Raw genomic sequence first — 20840 nt, forward strand, 5'->3', positions numbered from 1 at the left:
AAATTAGTTTGGGCTCAGCCTAGCCTCAACACCCATGTCAAAAAACAAAAAAATAACTGCATGTGTGGTAGTTTGGGAAAATCCTAAAGCTAAGATAATAGGTGATGGGGCAGGTAAGGATTGAAATGCATTGGCAGCACTACGGTTATGGGCAGCTGCTACATTAGCTTCTTACACTAAGCATGTCCTAACCAAAGATAAGTCCCCAACATCTGTGAAGAACTTGAAAAGTTCTTCAAGAAAGGTATAATTTTTAGTGCATTTGGAGGCTTTTATTTGACTCTTTTTAAAAAAGAGTTGGCTTATGATGGCCAAGAAGTTAATGTTGAACATTCATTTCTATCTCTTCACCTTGATGTGTTCTAGGCAATTAGCCATAGTATTCAAAGTTTCCTACTTTTGCACACGAGCAGGAATGGTAGGGCATCAGTTTGCTGAATTCCTTTACTGAGGATTCTCAATCCATGTGTTTGACGGTTTCACTAGATACTGTTACATGGGATCTCTGAATTTCTTCATAGTACTGTTGGTATCCGCTTCCATCATAAACATTGTTTGGCAGATTTTGCTTCATCTTGCCATCATCTCACCACAGGCTGATTCCACTAGATCTCTTGGGCTAAACTGGGTTGGGCCAATCCAAATCTTAGATGGGAGAAGACAAAAACAAACATAGAATATCACAGTGGTGATGGTGCTGATTCAGCAGCTGTTCTTGCTTTTGGGTCAATATTGAACCACACTTGAGCATGGTGATAAAAGGAATTTCACTATTGAAAGTCACACCTTTTGAGATCTAAGAGGAGTCATCCTCACTTGTGATCAGAAATCATATGGCACTTCACTCAAGGGTAGGAGTGTTAACAGAGCTGTCAGAGGCAAATTCCAATTAGGTAGCTGAGGTTCTATAATTTCCCTTCCAGGTTAACTTAACTCTGATATTCTTCACTTCCAGTCATTTATTGCTGTGTGCTGCTAAACAATTGCTAAGTTTCAGTGCAGCTGTGGCTGAATTTCAGTGGTGGGCAAGAATATTATAAAGTGTCCTGGGATTTTTCCAGATGGAATGCACTAAATAAGTGGAATTTTTAAAATACAGGGATCCATTTTATTGATGGATTGTAACAATAGCTTGTAAAACCTGTTCAGCACTTCAAGAACCTTTATATAGCTCTCAAGTATGATGTTTTGCTTCTCATCAATTAGATTGTCACAAATGATGATCATATATTTCCTTCAGGATGTAGCAATACTATTATTGTCAATGTCTTTGTAGGGTTGAAGTGTCACTAACATTTTTTTTCTGCCAAGTGCTGAATACTTTCCTACTCAAGGACATGAAGGAATGTTAATGTGAATTTACTAAAGCTGTAAAATTTGCATTAAAACCACATTAAATCCCTGTGTGGATAATGTTCATGTTTAGTGGCCTTAATTTGGTTAGTTTAATTCACCTCCAACTGAATTGAGAGTGAAATAAGGCCACTTTAATTCTGAATGAAGGTGTTCACATGGGTTTAATGCAATGTAACTAAACCACTTCAAATTCACACCTTCAGTTAATTTGGAAGAATTCTCTGCATGTCTCTGTGTGTATACAAGCTATGAAAAGTTTGCCACAGAATTTTTGTGCTATAGAAGTGTATTAACCCTTGTCATAAATCTGTTGAATCTAACTAGGAAAAGTTATTTGTACAGAACTTGATTTTGCTTACGTGATCAAGAAATAAAGTGGACTGCCTTGGAATAATGTATACATCTGTTCCTATGTAATTTTTGTCCTTCTAAAGTATTTAAAGTATTTGAGGCCCAATTCTAATCTGATACATTTAACCAATGTGTTTATGTACAGAAATTGCTTTTACCCCAGTCCTGTGCTCTCTGATTAAATTTTAAATTAATTCTAATCACTTAGATTTCTACCTAGCCAAATGGCCTTGTACAATAATAGGTACACAGACTTTGCAGTAACAGGACATTGAGAGCTGGCTAGGGTCTAGAGGGCTGCACTCACATAAAATAACTCAGCATTAATAATTACTTTTGAACCAAATATATTTATAATTTGATCTGTTTTGAACTGGCTTTCTAATAAAAATGTAATCTAAAGTTCTTCATATTACTTTGATATTCGTTATCTCTGTAGAGGCAAACATTCGTGTTTGTATAGGCCTCTTCTGTGCTTGGGGTAAATAAGCTGAATTTACGGTACTTTTGCATTAGGGCCACAAGCCTTATTGGCATGGAATTCAGAGCACTTATGGACTGCTTCTAAATGCCTTTCAGAATTAAAATGGCTGCCATGATGTTTTAAAAGGATTTGTGTGGTTCTAGTGATCAGGATTCTGCGGTGGCATTTTTGTCCTTTTCTATCTTTGTTTTTCATTTTTTCTTTGCATTTCTCATCTGTGTTTAGACTTTGCCTCTTAAATTTTCTGAGTCTGGAGACTGAACTCCTTCTCCACTTTAGTAGTTGTCTGGGTCAAAGTAGAAACACCAGTGACAAGTCATTCTCAGACACTTGAATTGCCAGTATCTTGTTTATTTCTCTCTAAAGGAAGGATATCAGCCTTTAAGGCAGTCATTCACATACCTCTTGTAAACACTAAGTTCTTTGTGCATCTCAGTAGCAAACCCATGATACTAAATTCTTTTGTACTGACAGGAGCAGGCAGACTTGTTGTATAACAAATTTGGGATTGCAGATGGATTTTTAAAGTGTCCTAGTGGGCAGGGTTCTTGTATGCTTTAAACTTTTTCCCTATGGCTACTCAATAGACCAATGCACAAGCAGAATAGAGTGTACGAAATACACCTCTATGGCCATAAACTAAAAGTTGGTAAATGGTAAAATTGGAACACTTCTGATTTATGAAGCCCTTGATTCAGCAGGGGGCTGACAGCCATTGCAGGCCTTGGGGCATCTGTGGTGGGGGCAGGGCCGAGGCCAATCAGCTCTTAGCGCCACCGAGACTGTGCGCCTCCCTTTCTCCTTCAGCAGCGGTGGCGGCTGGAGCCCCATGTTGTTCTGAATCTCCAGGTCCCTGGGGGCAATTACCCCCTTCTTTTTTACCCAGGCTATGTCTACAAAACAGGGATCTATCGGAAAAAGGTATGCAAATTGTGCTCTGCAATTTGCTTACCGTTTTCTGATACTTTTTTTGGAAGGTGCTTTTCCGAAATTTGGCCCATCTACACTGGGCCAAATTTTGGAGAAGCCGCCTCTTTTGGAAGAGCCCTTCCTTGTGGGAGGAAGAAGACCGGGCTTCCGAAAGAGTGCATCTGTTCTTCCGCCAAAAAAAAAAGCAGTAGAGCAGACGTGTTCTCTGGATGTGGCCGAATTTAACCCTGTAGTGTAGACATATTCCCTGTCATTGGGCCTGCTTTAAACAATAGGTGGACTTCCCTGTATAAGCTTTTGAAATTAGTTTTGGGTAGCTTCTGTTCTAGGCATTTGTACTACAAAATAAACTAACTTGTGATGTTCACTCCAGTTACTCTGATAGTTGCATGTATCTTACTTGATATTTTTTTCTTTTCCTCCTTCTTCCTCCCCCCCCCCCCCCCCCTTCTTTAGCCCGATCGACAAACCTTCAGATGCTCTCAGTATAGGAAATGGTGACAGCTCACAACAGGTATGGCCTGAAAGCCAACATTATGTAAATGTCAATTGTATTTGTTTGAAGCTCAGCTGCAACTGCAACCTTCATTTTGAGAAACAAGTGTTATAAAATATCTAGTTTCTTTTGATAACTTTCAACTATTTTTTAACTGTTACTCCAAAAAAGGACTGCTTTTGGCTGGTTTTGTTTAGTCCTATAAGCACACAGTTTAAAGGTCAATCTTAATTTAACCTGAACTTTGGTAGTCTTTAAACTGAGTTTTAAAATGCTCTCTATTACTAGTCATTTGTTTAAAGTCTAAAAATACATATCTTAATTTATTCTGTTCTCTTTCTTTACTGCCACCAGATATCAAACAGTGACACACCTTCACCACCACCTGGTTTATCAAAACCCAATCCAGTCCTACCCATCAGTTCATCCAATCACAGTGCACGGTCTCCTTTTGAAGGAGCAGTAACAGAGTCACAGTCGCTCTTCTCGGACAACTTCCGACATCCAAACCCCATCCCAAGCGGGCTCCCCCCATTCCCCAGCTCTCCACAGACTTCCAATGACTGGCCCACGGCACCAGAACCACAGAGCCTCTTCACATCAGGTATTAAGACCTAGTTAAGGTGTCAGTTGCTTACTGTTGTAGTTTATGCCTAAAATAGTGTGGAATTTGCAGACCATGGAACTTTATTTTTTACTCAGTTATTTTAATTACATTTGAGTCAAGATTATGTAATTCTTGCCCAGAAGTCAGTCTTCCCAACATCCCAGTTGCTTGTTGAGATCATCAAAGCATCTAGTGCAGTAGCATTCATGTAGGTTTAAAACCACAGTTTAATACAGATCTTAATGTGGAATGAATGTTCACTTTTTTGCTTAATAGCAAAACGTAGACCTTAGTAATATGAGTATATACCAAAGTATATATTTATATTATCTGAAAATGCAGCATGTAGGGGTTTGTAATCTTTAGTGAAGGGGCTTGACAGTTTTTGGCTGATGCAAGCTAACTTGGTATGTCTGGGCTTCAATTGCATCCATAGAGATTTAAGTAGGATATTAGGAAAAACTTGTTAATTGTCAGGGTGGCTAAGCACTGGAATAAATTTCTATGGAGGGTGTGGAATCTCCATTAGTGGAGATATTTAAGAGCGGGCTAGATATACATTTGTTAGAGATGATCTAGATGGTGCTTGGTCCTTGCATGAGGGCAAAGGATTGGACTTGATGACCTCTCGAGGTCCCTTCTAGTTTTAGTATTGTGATTCTATTTTTGGCGAGCGATTGACACTTTCTAAAGTGAGTGATTGTATAGTCAAAGATACTAGGACCAACTGCAGCCACTGAAAGATAATGGCATTGCAGAGATGGTTTTTTAGAATATCCATTCATAGGAATGTTGTGCTGTATCATGTATGTCAAATGAAATTAAATATACCCCGTCGTGGTATCAAATGTCTAGTGGCTCATGGCATGTACATGTTTAATAGGAAACTACAGAATATTTTAGACTTCTGAGTCATAGATGTATCTTTCATTTACCAGGCAGTGTATTACCAAATAAATTTTTGGGTAGATTGCATGTTTTGATGCTTCTGTCCCTCTTGACTTGGAGATAGACTTCATGTAAGGAATAAGCAACAGTGAAAGGTGAATTCCCAGTAACACGACTAGTTTCTTCTGCTGTCAGTGGTGCTTTATGGATTGTGTTGCCACTTAGGTTTTAGGTTGTTTATACCACAGATCCTAATATGACACAGCTGTACCACTATAGCTGTGCTGCTGTAAGGTCTCCTGTGTAGCTGCTCTTTGCTGGAAGGAAGCAACTACTGCTGGCATAATTAAACAGCCCTCAGTGAATGGCACTAGCTATGTTGGCCTGTACAAACCAGCACTTTTGCTGGTGAAACTTGTCAGTCAGGGATGGGAGACGATGACACAAGTTTTACTGACAAATGGTGTAGACAAAGCCGGAATGTAGAAGATCTACCTTCCTCATGTCTAGTGTCTTTTTATTCCATAATTCTTATACTCGGACAGAAGTGAAAGTTGAGATTCTAGTCTTTTGAAAATGATGCACAGAACAGTTTGAATAATTTCTCTATTCACCACACTGTGATGTGTAGTCCTCTAAGCAGTTGATTCAGCTTCTCCCTCCCAACAGAAGACAATGCAAATTCTCATTTGTGGTATTGCCTTATACAAGAGGACTGGTTGGTTCAATCTCTCCAGCATGTTGTCTGCTGTACTTTTTCTCCAAAATCTGATTGTCCACTTCTGATGTTCAGAGACTATGAACTTAGTATTTTTAAAACCTACATAAACAGTAGGATGAACCGTGTATACACAAAGGGAAATTAAAATGCAAGGAAAAGGTTTTGGTTACTTGTGTCCACAACAGTGCTTCCGAGTACTTATTAAAATTTACAGTACAGCTATTTTTCTTCAACTTCCTTAGTCTATCAAAGTGCATATTTTATTCATTTACATAATTTGGTTTTGTTTATGCACTACAAAATAACTTCTGAGCAACCCTGGGAAATATCTGTACTTGTTTTCAGAAATACAAGAGGCCAAGCCTTTTCTCCTACAAAATTGTTACATAGCAGCCATGAAATACATCATTAGAATTTAAAGTAGAATATTGAATTTAACACTTATTTAAGGGATTATTTTCTTTATCACTCCTTCACTGAGTCTTGCATTAGTCAAACTAGTATAAACCCAATATTTTGTGCACCTTAGTCATCCTATATTTCTGTTTTGTTTATACTGATATTTAATTGGTAAGGGCTTTCTTTATTGCATGTTAGACCTGTTTGTGCTGCATCCTACAGTGAAATCAGTCTTGTCTGGATGTTGACATTTAATAGTAGCAGATCTGAAAACTATGCAGCAATAAGACTTTCTTTTGAGAGACTAAGGAGGTGAGAACAGTTCAAATGTTAAATGTTATCTCTCTTACCCTTCTACAGAAACCATCCCAGTATCCTCCTCTACAGACTGGCAAGCGGCATTTGGGTTTGGCTCCTCCAAACAGCAAGAGGATGATTTAGGGTTTGACCCTTTTGATATCACTCGCAAAGCCTTAGCAGACCTGATTGAGAAGGAACTATCAGTCCAAGACCAGCCTTCCCTCTCGCCCACATCTTTTCAGAACCCTTCCCCGCACACTACAACCGCCAAAGGGTCAGGGTCTGGATTCCTGCATCCTGCTGCGCCCTCAAATGCCAACTCTCTCAGTAGCACCTTTCCAGTCTTGCCACAGAGGTTTCCGCAGTTTCCACAGCACCGAGCAGTTTACAACTCCTTCAGTTTTCCGGGCCAAGCAGCTCGCTATCCCTGGATGGCCTTCCCTCGCAATAGCATCATGCACTTGAACCACACAGCAAATCCCACCTCAAATAGTAATTTCTTGGACTTGACTCTCCCTCCACAACACAGCACAGGTCTGGGAGGGATCCCTATATCAGGTAGGTGAATCAAGGCAGCCATGAACCTATCACCAGTTTCATGCCTTCAGCTTCTCTAAGCCAGGGTGGGAAGAGAGGTGGGAAGAGGGGCTAGTTGGATACCAGTGCTAGAATGCTACTATAATTGTCATCCTGGTATTCTTTTGGGAGAACATTGTTTTAAATGGATCCACTTTCATTTTTTCAGAAGGTTTAATTGGCGGTTTAGCCTTGTAACATTGAGCTTTATAAGGAAGGTGGAGTATCTTGTACCCAATTTATTTCAAAAGAGATTGGTATTTCAGTTCTTCAGTCTTGCCAGACTCCGGCTTTCGATGAAAATTTAAAAGGAAGAGTAGGCCTTGAATTCTAGAAGATGCCTGTATCACCATGCAAGCGCTAACCCAAATTTAAAAAAAATGCAAATATTCTCTGCAAGTACAACAAATAAATCTATTGGCCAGCTGTCTTGGCTAGATTGTTCCCTTCCATATGCAACCCAAATAAACTGTATATTTAACACACTATTGATTTCTGTACTCCAAATAGTTGTAATGTTTTACATGCAATCCTTGATGTCCTAAGAAAAAACAGGCCGGCACTGGACAATGACTCTATTGGTGGGACATGGCAACAAACATTGTAAATGAAAGGCGAAATAAGCAGAACGCTAGTCTAGTTCTCTTCCGGGATTTGAAGTTCATCTTGTACTTCATGCCTTCTTTTATAGTTTGGCTTCAACGGGAGTTCCAGGAAAAAATATTCTTATGGAACTATGTAGTCAAGATGACCAACAATTTTAAGGAAGAGACTCTTATGTTGTTTGTAGTCGTGGGTTGAGGAAAAATGTTCCTTGAGACATCGCCATTATTATTTCCTTTACGCATTTTGAAGAAATAAGTTGCAATTTCCTCACTGAGGAACATTAGGACAATGGAATAGATGGTCTAGAGAGGTTGTGGAAGCTCCTTCGCTGGAGGCTTATAAAAGGAGGCTGGATAACTGTCTTGATTTATTTAGATATAACACACCCTGCATCTTGGCAGAGAGATTATACTTGATGACCCTTGTGATCCTTTCTAAACCCAGATCCTGTTGTTCTACTGATCTAGGAAAATCCAAAGACAAGTGACGTAGAAAGTTTTTTTTTTTTTTACTACATATTTTGCTGCTCAAGTGGAGAAGTTTTGGAAGTTTCTTCTTTCCTTCTGCTTTGTCCTATGAATCCTCACTAGAGCCCAGTAATTTCCCATGCTTTTGCCCAGGCTTCCTGACAGTAAAACACATATTTATAGCATGGAACAAATGTTCGGGACTATCCTGAATAGTCTTATAATGAAGTTGGCTCCCTAAGTTAAATGATTTAACTATGGATATAAAAAAACCCCAAAGGTAAACAAAGCCCCTAGTTTTTTGTTACCTCATTAAGATGTTTACATTTACAACCTAACAATACAAATAGATATTTTCGCTAAATTAGATCAAATTTATTTGCACTTTCACACTGAAAATTATTCCGGGCTCTGTGACCAGATCTATATTATCCTGGGTCAGTGGCAACAGCTGCTCCTCCAAGGGGCTAGTGGCAGGGCTGAGGGAGTTGTTATTGGTGTTGCATAAGTAATGTTCTTCATTCTGGCAATATGGGTGTATATGGTTGGTTTTAAAATGGCATCATTTAATTACCTTTTGGTGTGCTGTTTTCCCTTTTTGTGCTGCACAAAATTTGGATATTCTTGGTATAACTTTGCAGGAAGCGCTTCATGGATCTGAGTCCATGTCTCGTATATAGCTTGTCACTTATGCTTTTTTCACTGCCTGTTTGTAATAGAATAATATTGTTAAAACACCAGTGTTTTCTCTTGGTGTATAATAGAACAAATTCATTTTCCAAAAAATATTTCTAAGTACTGAAAACACAAAATAAACATCTGTTACTCTCTTGGCAACTTTGTCCTTCATGCCAACTTTGAACTCTTGATAAGAGAGCATTGCTGGTTGCCTTGTTCAGTCTGGCAAGTCTGTTAGCTCTCCACATCCATAGTGGTGTTGATAAACTCCTTCAGAGGGGGTTGTTGCCTGTATGGATATTCTTTTATTCGCTGATCCAAAATTTAACTGAAGTACAAGGAGGTTTTGTTGATTATGGATTTTTATTGTATGGATTTGTTCTGTTTGCATGGTACCTCACAGTGCTGTCCTGGTCAATGACTGGTGGCTCTTGAGTTACTGAAATATAAAACAATAATTCTTGAAAGATAGAAGGAAGTGTCATTGTACTTCCTAGGTTTTCCCATGGCTTGTTGACCTATTAGAACATATCTCTTATTTCCCACCACTCACTTGAAGAATGATCATATCAGATAGGTCTTTCTATAAGCTTTCTACAAAATGGTTCTTACATTATCATGTGATAATTTCCCTTCTTTAAACTTATCTATGGACATGCTACTGATAGTTAAAATGGTACAACCCCTTAGTGTTGTTTGTTACATTCCATGTGGGGAAAAATAAATGATCCATATAAGGCACCATTATATCAATATTTGCATCAATAGTAGGGGATTGTACTATTATCTATAAAATTGCAGCCCTAACAGATAGTTATACCAATTCTAAAAACTATGTAGACTAGATCTTTAAGGCTGTGTTTACACTAACGGGCTCTAATCGTCTAACAGTACCCTGCCTGATATGGTGGTGTAAGTTTATTTAGCAGTTCATAAATAGTGAACTGAGAAGTATACCAAGGTGGGTTTTTTTTGTTTGGCAAAAAGGTAACATTGAAACTGTTACCATGCTAGAGAAGTTTTCACCTGTCATCAGACGTAGTACTCAATATGGTGCTCCTGCACTATCCAGGATTTTTACTCGTGATTAAAAATATTAGAAACTGCCGGTATTTTGTCTACACTAGGACTACTAGTAGACTGAACGCTTTCATAGATCAGGGATCCAAAATGCTTTTGGGATGAGTAAAACTTAGACAATCCTGGATTAGTGTTTAAAAGGAGGATATGAGCCTTCCAAGCATCATTCAGTTAACATTCCACTTGCACTAACATTCCATTTTCAATGGTTTTTATTTGTATATTAAACAACCCTGATTAGAAGAGCCTCCCAAACTTCTGCTTGAAATCAGCATACAGTTTGCTAGATTCTTCAGTCCCATGATTCGCTAGTTTTACTACAAAATGTTGTGGATGTTTAGCCAATTAATTTTCTGAAAAGTTAGTGCTATAATTTTGCATAAAGAGATTTCTTGGTGCCATAGTGTGGCTCATTCAAATGTTCTGTTTGTAACCTTAAAAGGAACCATTAAGGTTAAAGGGAGAGGAAACCTTAAAATTAATAACATTTTACACTGGTATTCATTATAGTTTTATTTTTCAGTGTTAACTTTAGAACATGATGTAAATGTTACCTCCCATTTAGTCCTGAACAGAATTGCTTGTTATAATTTGCAATCTTTTAATCCAGGGTTGGGAAACCTAAGGCCTGGGGGCTGGATGTGGCCCCCAAGCTTGCCTGGATCTGGTTCCTGAGGCTCAGGGCTCCCCCCAACACTGGGGGAGGGGGGCATGCTTGTGCTCAGGCACCCCGCCATTCTCCAAAACTGCTGTTTGTGATGCCCACTAATATAAATGAAGGGATACTCAGGGCAGGTATAATGGTATATAGGACCCATATTAAGAAGATAAAATAAATGTGTTGATCATATGCTTGTACTGATGTGATTCATGAAGGAAATGCATGGTAGTTGTAAGGCTACTGTACTTTTAATTACAAACATTTGATACTTTGCCAGGCAGCTAGCGCCATAATCTTCCTTGGTATGCACAGAAATCTGTAACTGGAATGTTCACAGGGCGCAAATCTACCATAAAACACCACTTTACCTTTTCTCTCAGGCCCTTTACAATGATTCAAACATAAATATACATACTTTTAGCGTAGCTAAACTAACTATTCTATATATTTCTTCTGATTGCAAGGGTTTTTGTGGTCACACTTTGGTAGGATTATTAACATTTCTATTCTGGGGTTGGTAGCATTTGGAAGATGAGTATTCTACTGTACATATTTTAATTTTGTTAATAAATAGCATGACAGTATGATTATGTATACAGGAAACTTATGGATGTACCTGTTCGTCTCAGTACCATTGTGACCGTTAAATCACTTTCTTCAGTTTTGCTAAACTTCTAGATTTGGGGGGGTGGGTATGTGTTTTCTTGAGCCTTTGTCTCCGGAGTGTTGATCATAATCAGTCACCTTCAGAGCCTCAGGCCAGAATCATCTCAGGCTTTTTCTTCAATATAGGTGTAATTGAGAGATTGTTTCAGTTGAATCTGAGCTTGCATAGCTTGATAGCAAATCTTTTACATACATACAACCTGGTAGATGGGAGCACTCTGTAAATAGTTAACTCGGGCTTCTATTTTCCTAAGAGGCAGGGGATTCTTTCTTGAACAGGTTTAAGTTTTTAAGAATGTTAAGCACCACACAGGTCTATCTTCATTGCTGTTTCTACATCCAAACACACTGACTGCTATTTTAAAAACCAAGATGACTTACAAAAGTCATCCTTGCCTTTATGCTTTAGGTCTCTAAAGCAGAATTACTTAGAGGGGGCAAAGCAAACAATTGCACCTATCTTATTCTCTTGTACTGAATAACATTTAAAAAGGTGCCTTCTCTCACCATTTGAGTCATGACATTTGATACTTTGCCAGGTATCCATTTTGCTGAATATCAAATCTTCGTACCTGCTACCATACTTCAGGGAGTGTGCTGTTAACATCACTGCTTTGACCTCTGTCTAACCTCCTTACTTGAATTCCCATAGAGGGTGGTGTATCAATTATAGTCAATGCTGAGTCTTTCTTATGCGTTGACATCAAGGGAGCAATTTTGCAAACTTTGGCTTAATGCCTTCAAACCCAAGCCTTAACCTTCCTTTCAGTTAGTAATCCCTCTATCTCATTGGTCTTTACCTCTCTGGCCCAGTCATTTGTGTCTCATGATTTATTCTTTCTAGATTCTATACAGGGTAAGGTGTGGTTGATAGTTTTAGCTGAATCTTGAGACTCAGAACTCTTGAGCTTCTGATATGCTCTGTGGCCTTGGCCAAATTTCATGAGGATTCTGTTTCTTTTCTGTAAGTTGGGGACACTTGCCTACCTTTCAGGGATGGGGATACTTGCCTACCTTTCAGGGATGTATTAAGTGTGTTGTAAAGTGCATTGATGGTGGAAAAACTATGTATGAAGTATTATCCAATGTCCCTGCATGCCCATATGACTTGACTTAGCAGTTTCTCACTCCCACAGACCGCTCTGGAAGTCTTCTCTAATGCCTCACTCAAATTAATGCCTCAATATTTCCACTTTTTCATCCTTTTTCTTGACCATGGGCAAAGGATTTCCATCCCCTTTCTTAATGTATCTGGCCTAACTTTAAATACTGTCACAGATGCTTTATTTACCTTCTGTCACCCTTTTAACATAGTTTTCCTTAAACTCCTATCTGTTTGGCACACTTATTTACCATTTGTCTTCTCAGCAGCATTTCTTGCAACACTTCTACCATTATCAACAATTCCATTTTTTTCTGCTACTTTCCTAACTCGCTAAAATTTGCTATTGCCCACCTTTTGTAAGCCTTTGTCTCACAATGACACGTACTAATCATATTGGCCAAAACCGGTTCTCCACACATGCTGGTTTCATGGCGCCATCTATGTTCCCCTTGCTGCCTCACAGCTTAAGTCGGCTTTCCATGAGCACTGGCTTCGTGGGGTCACCTCCCTCCCCCATGCTGATGCTTTGTACTAGAGGTAGCAGTGCAGGGGCAAGTAGGCAGGATGCCTGCACAACCACTGTCCACGGGGAACTTGGACCCCCTGTGGACAGAGGTTGCTGCTGTCCTGGACTGTTGGTTCAGCACATTACATAGTAAATAGTAAGTAAATCCTCTTAGCCAGTTTTCTGGGCTTTCCTTTTCTTAAACCATAGTGTTAGCTGTATGAACACCATTGAATCAATGCTAGTTCATAGCTCTTTCACTTACATTCTCTTACACTGCTTGTCAACTCGCTACTTACCTCAGCCATGTACACTTATAGATTAGACGCTATATATCATTAGACAAACCAGAGAAATAGTTTGCGGTAAATAGGACAAATGCAAAGTACTTCATTTCAGGGACCAGACAGACATTTTTTAAAAAACAAGCAAGGTAGACATCTTTAATTCTGCCTCTTGAACCTTGTATCTCTGCTTTTCATCTGCTCCCTCTACTCATTTACGAAGTAAAAAGCTGTTGAAAGTCATGTGTATGTTCAAGATTTTTCTACACAGCTTCTCCAATCTGGAACAGTTTCATTGTTTCTCTACCTCTTAAAAAATCTCATTTTAAAATTCCCTTTGTTAATTTTGTAATGGTATTTAACCCTGAGGTCTTTAGATACAGTTGTTTGAAAGATACTATTCCTAATAAAACCCACTGTATAAAAATCAGTGCACTAGTCCATAGCAGTGGTTCTCAATCTTTGAATTTGTGGACCTCTTTGGAAATCTATTGTCTGTACATATAGTTGAATTCTGTTGTCACATCTCAATCCATCTCTTGTGGACCCCAGAGAGCTAGTTCAGACTAGGACGTAATAGTATAGTCAGTTAACCAATTAACCTATAAGCTTTTGCTTATTGGTTAATGCTATAGACTACATGGATTTCCCCACTTCCCCTGCCAGTTAATTTTTTAGCAAGGTGGCCAACAGCCTGGCTCAGTCTTGGCTCATGCCAGGTTCAGGACCTACCCTCGCTGCTGCTCTGCCTTTAAAGTGTATTGGGAGCCAGATGGGCAGGCAGCCCAGCTCAGTTCCGGCTTGTGCTGGGTCTGGAATAAGGATGTTAAATTGTGGTTCATTTATTAGTTGAGTAGTCAATGGAATTTCCATCAGCTACATGACTAGTTGATAGGCATGTCCACATTCCTCCTTTGAAATGTACTAGAGCCCCCGCTGGAGGAATGCAGAACAGCACATGCAGCCTGGGGCCAGCAGGAAGTCCAGCTGACTCTGGGTTGCACATGGGTATCAGCTTTAAAATGTACAAAAGTCCCCAGCGGGGTCTCTTGTGAATTTCAAAGCAGAAACACCCTCGTGGAGCCCAGGGTCAGTGGGGGGGGCTCAGAGTCCCCCACTGACCCCAGGCTCCATGAGGGCGCTTCTACTTTGAAATGCCACATGGAGCCTGGGGTCACTTAGTCAGAGGCAATTTCCTGTGTTCTTTTCTCCTATTTTCCGCTCAGAACTGCAATATAATGTGTATGGTGTGGGGTGTAGCTATATTATACACTGTTGTAAAGACGTGAGCCCTTACCACGCTTCAGTTGCTGCTATTACTATCACAGCAGGAACTGTACCAATGGTAAATTTGAACACCTGACTTTTGCCAATACATCTGTATGCAAAGAGTGAAAATCACTGAGATGACACTTTGTTTTTCTTAGACACGTTGGCTATGAGTTGGGACCTACCAAATTCATAATCCATTTTGGTTAATTTCATGGTCATAGGATTTGTAAAATTTTAAGTGTTGTGATTTCAGCTATTTAAATCTATGTAATTGTAGGGTCCTGACCCAAAAAGGAAGTGCGTGTGGTACTGCTACCCTTACTTCTATGCTGCTGCTGGCAGAAAACTGCCTTCAGAGTTCAGTGGCTGGAGAGTGGAGGCTGCTGGCTGGGAGCTCAGCTCTGAAAGCAGCACCACCAGCAGTAGCAGTACCGAAGTAAGGAGGATGACATATTTTCATTGCTGCTGGTGGGGTGCTGCTTTCAGAGCTGGGCACTCAGCCAGTAGTTGCTGCTATTCTGCTGCCCAGCTCTGAGGAAAGCACAGAAGTAAGGCAGGAAATACCATGACCTCCCCACAACTCAGTTTTTGAAACACTGGTGTGCTCATGAAAACTGTATAGTATAGGATGGGTCGGCAACCCTGGCCAAGTGGCGCACAAGCTGATTTCCTGTGGCATGTGGGGTGGGAGCTCAGCCCTGCCCTGCCTCCTCCCTTCCCGCTCAGCAAGGCGCTCATGCTGTGGCTCCAGCTTCAGCCATGCAGCTGCTCGCTGTAGTACCAGCTCAGCCTTCCCCCTGGGACAGGCAGCAGGAGAGGCACATGTGCATGTCCCTGGGGTTGCCCCTGCCCAGTCGGGGCATGCAGCTCCCATGAGCTAAGGGGTTAACCCCCACTCCTGACTACAGACTTCCTGCTTGGCAGGGGGCAGGGCTGGGGCACAGGGCAGTTCTGTGAGCTGTGTTCAGGGTTGTGGAGTCATCCCTGGGCTCTGTCTGCCCTAGTCCTGGAGCCACAGCCCAGGTAAAGGACTGGGCAAGGAAGAGACTCTGCCCCCCGGCCCTACCTCACCCCACCCCAGCACTGCTGTCCTTCTGGTGAGTGCAGTGGGGGACAGGCATGTGGGGGTATGAGGGGTTGAAGGAGTATGTGGGGGCAGGATGGGAGGGCGCAGGGATTGCACTGAAGGGACATGGGTTGCACTGAGGGGCATGGGGTGATGCAGGGGGTCAGGCTGGGGGGATCATGAGGCTATGGGGAGCACGGGGGAGGGGGATACAATTTTACTTCACCTCCCTCCCCAGTTAACTATTTGGCTGCATTCTCTCACTCATAGAATCATAGAGCTGGAAGAGACCTCAGAAGGTCATCAAGTCCAGCCCCCTGCTCTAGGCAGGACCAATTCCAACTAAATCAACCCGACCAGGGCTTTGTCAAGCCGAGACTTAAACACCTCTAGGGATGGAGACTCCACTACTTCCCTAGGTAACCCATTCCAGTGCTTCACCACCCTCCTAGTGAAAGAGTTTTTCCTATTATTCAACCTGGACCTCTCGCACCACAGCTTGAGACCATTGCTCCTTGTTCTGCCATCTGTCACTGAGAACAGCCTCTCTCCATCCTCTTTGGAACCTCCCTTCAGGAAGTTGAAGGCTGCTATCAAATCCCCCCCCCCTCACTCTTCGCTTCTGCAAACTAAACAGACCCAACTCCCTCAGCCTCTCCTCATAAGTCATATGCTCCAGCCCCCTATCATTTTGGTTGCCCTCCGCTGGACCCTCTCCAATGCGTCCACATCCTGGCTGTAGTGGAGGGCCCAGAACTGGACACAATATTCCAGATGCGGCCTCACCAAAGCCAAATAAAGGGGAATGATGACATCTCTGGATCTGCTGGCAATGCTCCTTTTAATGCAACCTAATATGCCATTAGCCTTCTTGGCTACAAGGGCACACTGTTGACTCATATCCAGCTTCTCATCCACTGTAACCCCCAGGTCCTTTTCTGCAGAACTACTACTTAACCGGTTGGTCCCCAGCTTGTAACTATGCTTGGGATTCTTCCGTCCCAAGTGCAGGACTCTACACTTGTCCTTGTTGAACCTCATCAGATTTCTTGTGGCCCAATCCTCCAATCCTCTCCTGGCCCCTGAACTCCCTCTCATACCCACACCCTCTCCGGCTGCCAAACTTGCTTCCAGATCCTACCATCCTCACCCCATCCTGCATCCCTATCTCACTTGTTGGCAGCCCTGTCTTGCACATTGAACCCCTCATTTTTGTTCCCACCCCAGACCTAAGGAGTCCACAAAATCCACTAACTTTAGAACCCCAGAAAAGCACATCTGACCTATGGGAAGCTCTGAACCTCAGTCTTCCTGCCCCTTCTCCCACCCCATGGGGGCTGGAGTACCAGAAGAGTGAGGCATCTCAGATGGGGGGGGGGGTTTGGAAGAGGTTTTTTTACTTGTGGTCCCCAACTGATTTTTTTGTGGGTCAGTGACCCCGACTCAAGAAAGGTTCCCAACCCCTGCCATAAAGAAAGAAAACATTGAAACCTTTTGTTGGACATATTTTACTTTATTTAAAATGAAGTTTGATAAATGCACATGAGAGAGTTAGAGGTGCAGCTATGTTAGTCTGTAATGGGAAAAACTTAAAGAATAATAAATAGTCTTATAGCATGTTAGAGAGTAACAAAGTGTAGAAAACACTTGATCTGTTCAATGATTTAAATTAAACCTTCTCCCCAGCTGCAGCACTGGCAAAATGTCTTGAGCGTGATTATGTAATTAACAGTAAGTTTCCATTAGCAACTGAGTCTGCACTGACCCAGGTGGTCCACAAGGTGCAGGATGGAGAGAGTTCCCCCCCCTCCCCTGGAGTGGCACAGCCCAGGGCAGGAGGGTTAAATCTTGGCATGCCACTTCAGAAAGGTGGTTGACCTGGCATAGGATAAAAACATGAAAAATACCGGATTTCATGTGGGGGGATGGGGAAGAAACCAGATTTCACTGTTGTGAATTTGGCAGGGCCCTAGCTATGAGTGCTGGTCATTAGGATTTTTCGATTAGTAAAGTTTTACTTCCTGAGGTCCAAGTAGTAGTCAAACTGGAAAAAGGTAATGGTATTGAGTCAGACTTCACCCGCTTGGCTCTAAGTGAGAACTTTCATGGTGGATTGTAGATTTTTTTAAAAATAGAATCATGCAAGTCTGCTTCACTCTCCTTTGCTGAGACTTGGATGCCATCCCAGGCTTTATTACAGCTTAGCTTTCAAGAATCAGACTGGAAAAAATAAACAGTAAAAGGAGTGTACCACCATCTCAAAAATGCAAAGGTGGAGCTTTGGAACGTACCATTTATTTTTTTCATGTTTACTTCACTCCCCCTTGGTGGGATTTGGATGCCATCCCAGGCTTTCTCTTTTCATGCATACTGTGGTACATAGTAACATCATGTTGACTATAATTCTAAAATTGTAACACTTCATTTAGATAATCAGGTACGTTGTTTTTTCAGGACATTGTTTCAGGCTGCCTAGAGACTTACGCAGACATTACTGTATCTGTTTAGATTTTGTTCATATTTTGAAGGTTATCTTTGCAACTTTATTGATTAGACTTTTAAAATAAGTTTAAATTCTTAAGGACAACATGGTAGCCACAAGGGAAAAATACTGGCTTGCTAAGCTTCCTGTCTGTCTCTAGCCGTTTAAGTTAATTTTTACTCTTTTTGAAAGGCTCGTGCAAGTATGATTTGTCCCACATCTTATGAATTCAGATCTATTGAGGTACAAGTATAAAAGTGTAGGATTAAGAGTGAGTTTTAGAAAACGTGGCCATTGTTCATGCAAATGTGTTGAATGTACGTGATCCTCTTGGGCCAATGATTTGCTCTACTAAAGCAAGCAGAGGAAATCAAACTAATGTTCAAGCCTGTGAGACCTTTGACTTTGTATCCATGTGGCAGAATGAAATCTGGAGCTGCCACTTTTATCTCCTACTGTTAGGTGTAACTCATAATATCATATCAAGTCCAATTTTGAAAATAGGCACTCTGCAACAATAGATCCAGGAAATGTACTCAAAGCATGCCATGGTACTTTTCTGAAGTTGGGAAGTATGTCTTCCCAAGTATACAAAATGCCAGCACATCCAGTTTGATGTCAGGATTAGGCATGCTGAAATTTCCCTCAGATTTGAAATTTAATCTTTAGTGTTAAATGGTTGAAATACCCTGGCATAAGTCCTAATCTGCTGCAAAATTCACATTGAGGAAAGTGTACAATATCTGGATCACATTCCAAAATAATCTTTGGCCCCAAACACTTCAGGGTTCTGATTGTGCCACAGTCCTCTCCTGTTTCTTGCTGATTTTTGTGTTCAGAAGTTTAGCATGTTTTGGAATCAGAAGGGTTTCCAGAGACAGCTGGGTTTTCTTGTCATATGTTTCTTGTGCAGCTTTTATACTTGTCAGCTGAGATTTTGGTTGTTAGGATCCTTTAGGATCCTTTAAATACCAGTATTGGCAGATACTGGCAATAGTCAGAGAAAATACCAGCATCTTCTGTGTCTGTGGTCCAGGTTTTCAACAAGTTACCTTGGTGCTCAGAATCTGGCAGTCATTTTTGTATATGCTAGTCTAGTTAGTTTGGTTCTAAAACAGCAATTCTAAGGGTGATGTAGGTTTAGGACAGTAGTTCCCAAACTCTTCGGCATCATGCCCCCTTCTTGATTTTTTTCAACACCCCCCCCCCCCCCCGCAAAACTTGTTGAGCAGGGGAGAAAAAAGGAACTGACCAGGGCAGCAAATCTTGAGGGGGGGAGGGGAGGGATAGCGGGGAGGCTGGGTTGCTGCTCGTGCACACGCACCCTGGAATTTCTTCAGGCTCCCCAGTTTGGGAACCCATGGTCTAGGAGATGCATTAGCATGGTCTACATGTTTGTGACTGGTTCTGAAGTACAAAGTCATCCACCAGTTTGAGACAGTGTTCTGCACCATGTAAAACAAAGCTTTCAGCTTGTTTGCTTAAAGAAGCTTGAAAAGACCCTGAATGCAATGATGCAAGACTTAATGTCTTTCATTTCTTCTCTAGCCAGTAGGTACGGACAGCACAACGTTAGTCAGATAAGCAGGACAAATAATATGTAGCAGCTTTGCTTTCTAGTTGGGTTTAATCTCCCATGCAAACTTAGCCTTGTAGGAAATAGCATCTGTTAGTTGTGGCCATATTTTCCCAAGTTTGTACATCTCAAACATGTCCCTTTCAGCTGCATTGACAACATGGGTGCCAGCTTTGGGGATGTATGTAACAATCAGCACAAAACAGTGCAGGTTTGTTTGTAATAAAAAATTAAAGCAGAAGGCCAAGAATTGGATGGTCCAAAGCAGTGCTTCTCAACCTTTTTATAAAGTATCCCTTTTTAAAAAACCAAAAGAATAAGTACCCCCAGTACCTACAGTTTTCGGGGACACAGGGTTTTTTCCTAGCATTGCAATACATTTGTTTAAACAACTTAATTGTAGCCAGGCAGGTGATGAAATCTTTGGTTGTAAAAAGTACAAAAATAACAACACTGTAAAACTTGAAACAAAAATTCAGTTTTCTCCAAATTTCAGATGTTGACTTCCCCCTCCCCCCCCGACTTCTCTAGAGTACCCCTAAGGGTACTCATACCACTGGTTGAGAAACACTGGTCCTAAGCATCAGGAGACTTGTCAAAAATCAGATTATCAGGTAACATATTTCCATCTGTTTGTTCCATAATTTCAGATACTAAAGCATCATTGTTGTGTTTTAAATGCTTACAAGTGAGGTGCCTGCATTAAAGTAGGGTTTTTGCTGCTGGACAGCTTTGTGTCTGTCAAAATAGGCCCTTCTGCAATTAAAGTATAACAGCAGCTGGCACAAAGGATGGTCAAAGTGCTGACATTCTGTGCTATACAGAAGCATGATTTCTTGGTATCTCCATTTATATTTACCAAGTTGAGCATTGCTCTATCCTAGATTTTGGTGGATATTTATTATATTAGTCAGTGCTTTCCTGGGCCACTTTGAGTTTAGAGGCCCTACTATTTTGTAATTTGGTGCTGGCTACCCAGTGTCAAATTTCAAAATAACCCACTATTCCAAAACATCCCTTACTCCTTATGGAATGAGGTTTGCAGGGATGTCGGAATAGCAATCCTGAAATAACGGGCTGGCTACATCCACACTGCAACACTATCAGGTTCTGATGCCACTGCTACACTGTGCACAAAGTTTTCATAATCAGAACTCGAACTGTCACTGTTGTTGGCTTTAAATTCTTAACTGCTGCTTCACTCTGTTGCTTTTGCCATCCCTCACTTGCACCACTTCCAAATCTGTTTTTTAATAAAGGGGTTCTTTGAAAACATAGTAATAC

General features: G+C 41.1%; 1 protein-coding gene across 4 annotated transcripts in view; it reads left to right on the forward strand.

Moving 5' to 3' along the window:
• Window positions 1-20840, forward strand: part of CNOT4 (CCR4-NOT transcription complex subunit 4) — an 88578-nt gene that overhangs the window by 56696 nt on the left and 11042 nt on the right. For all 4 annotated transcript variants that reach the window (XM_075934354.2, XM_075934366.2, XM_075934359.2 and 1 more), the window contains 3 exons: window positions 3578-3635; window positions 3972-4221; window positions 6593-7090. In XM_075934354.2, coding sequence (XP_075790469.1) covers window positions 3578-3635; window positions 3972-4221; window positions 6593-7090 — 806 coding nt within the window. The remainder of the gene's footprint in view (window positions 1-3577; window positions 3636-3971; window positions 4222-6592; window positions 7091-20840) is intronic.

The sequence above is a fragment of the Pelodiscus sinensis genome, chromosome 1, assembly GCF_052426305.1.
Source record: "Pelodiscus sinensis isolate ZL-2025 chromosome 1, ASM5242630v1, whole genome shotgun sequence".
Classification (NCBI taxonomy): Eukaryota; Metazoa; Chordata; order Testudines; family Trionychidae; genus Pelodiscus; species Pelodiscus sinensis.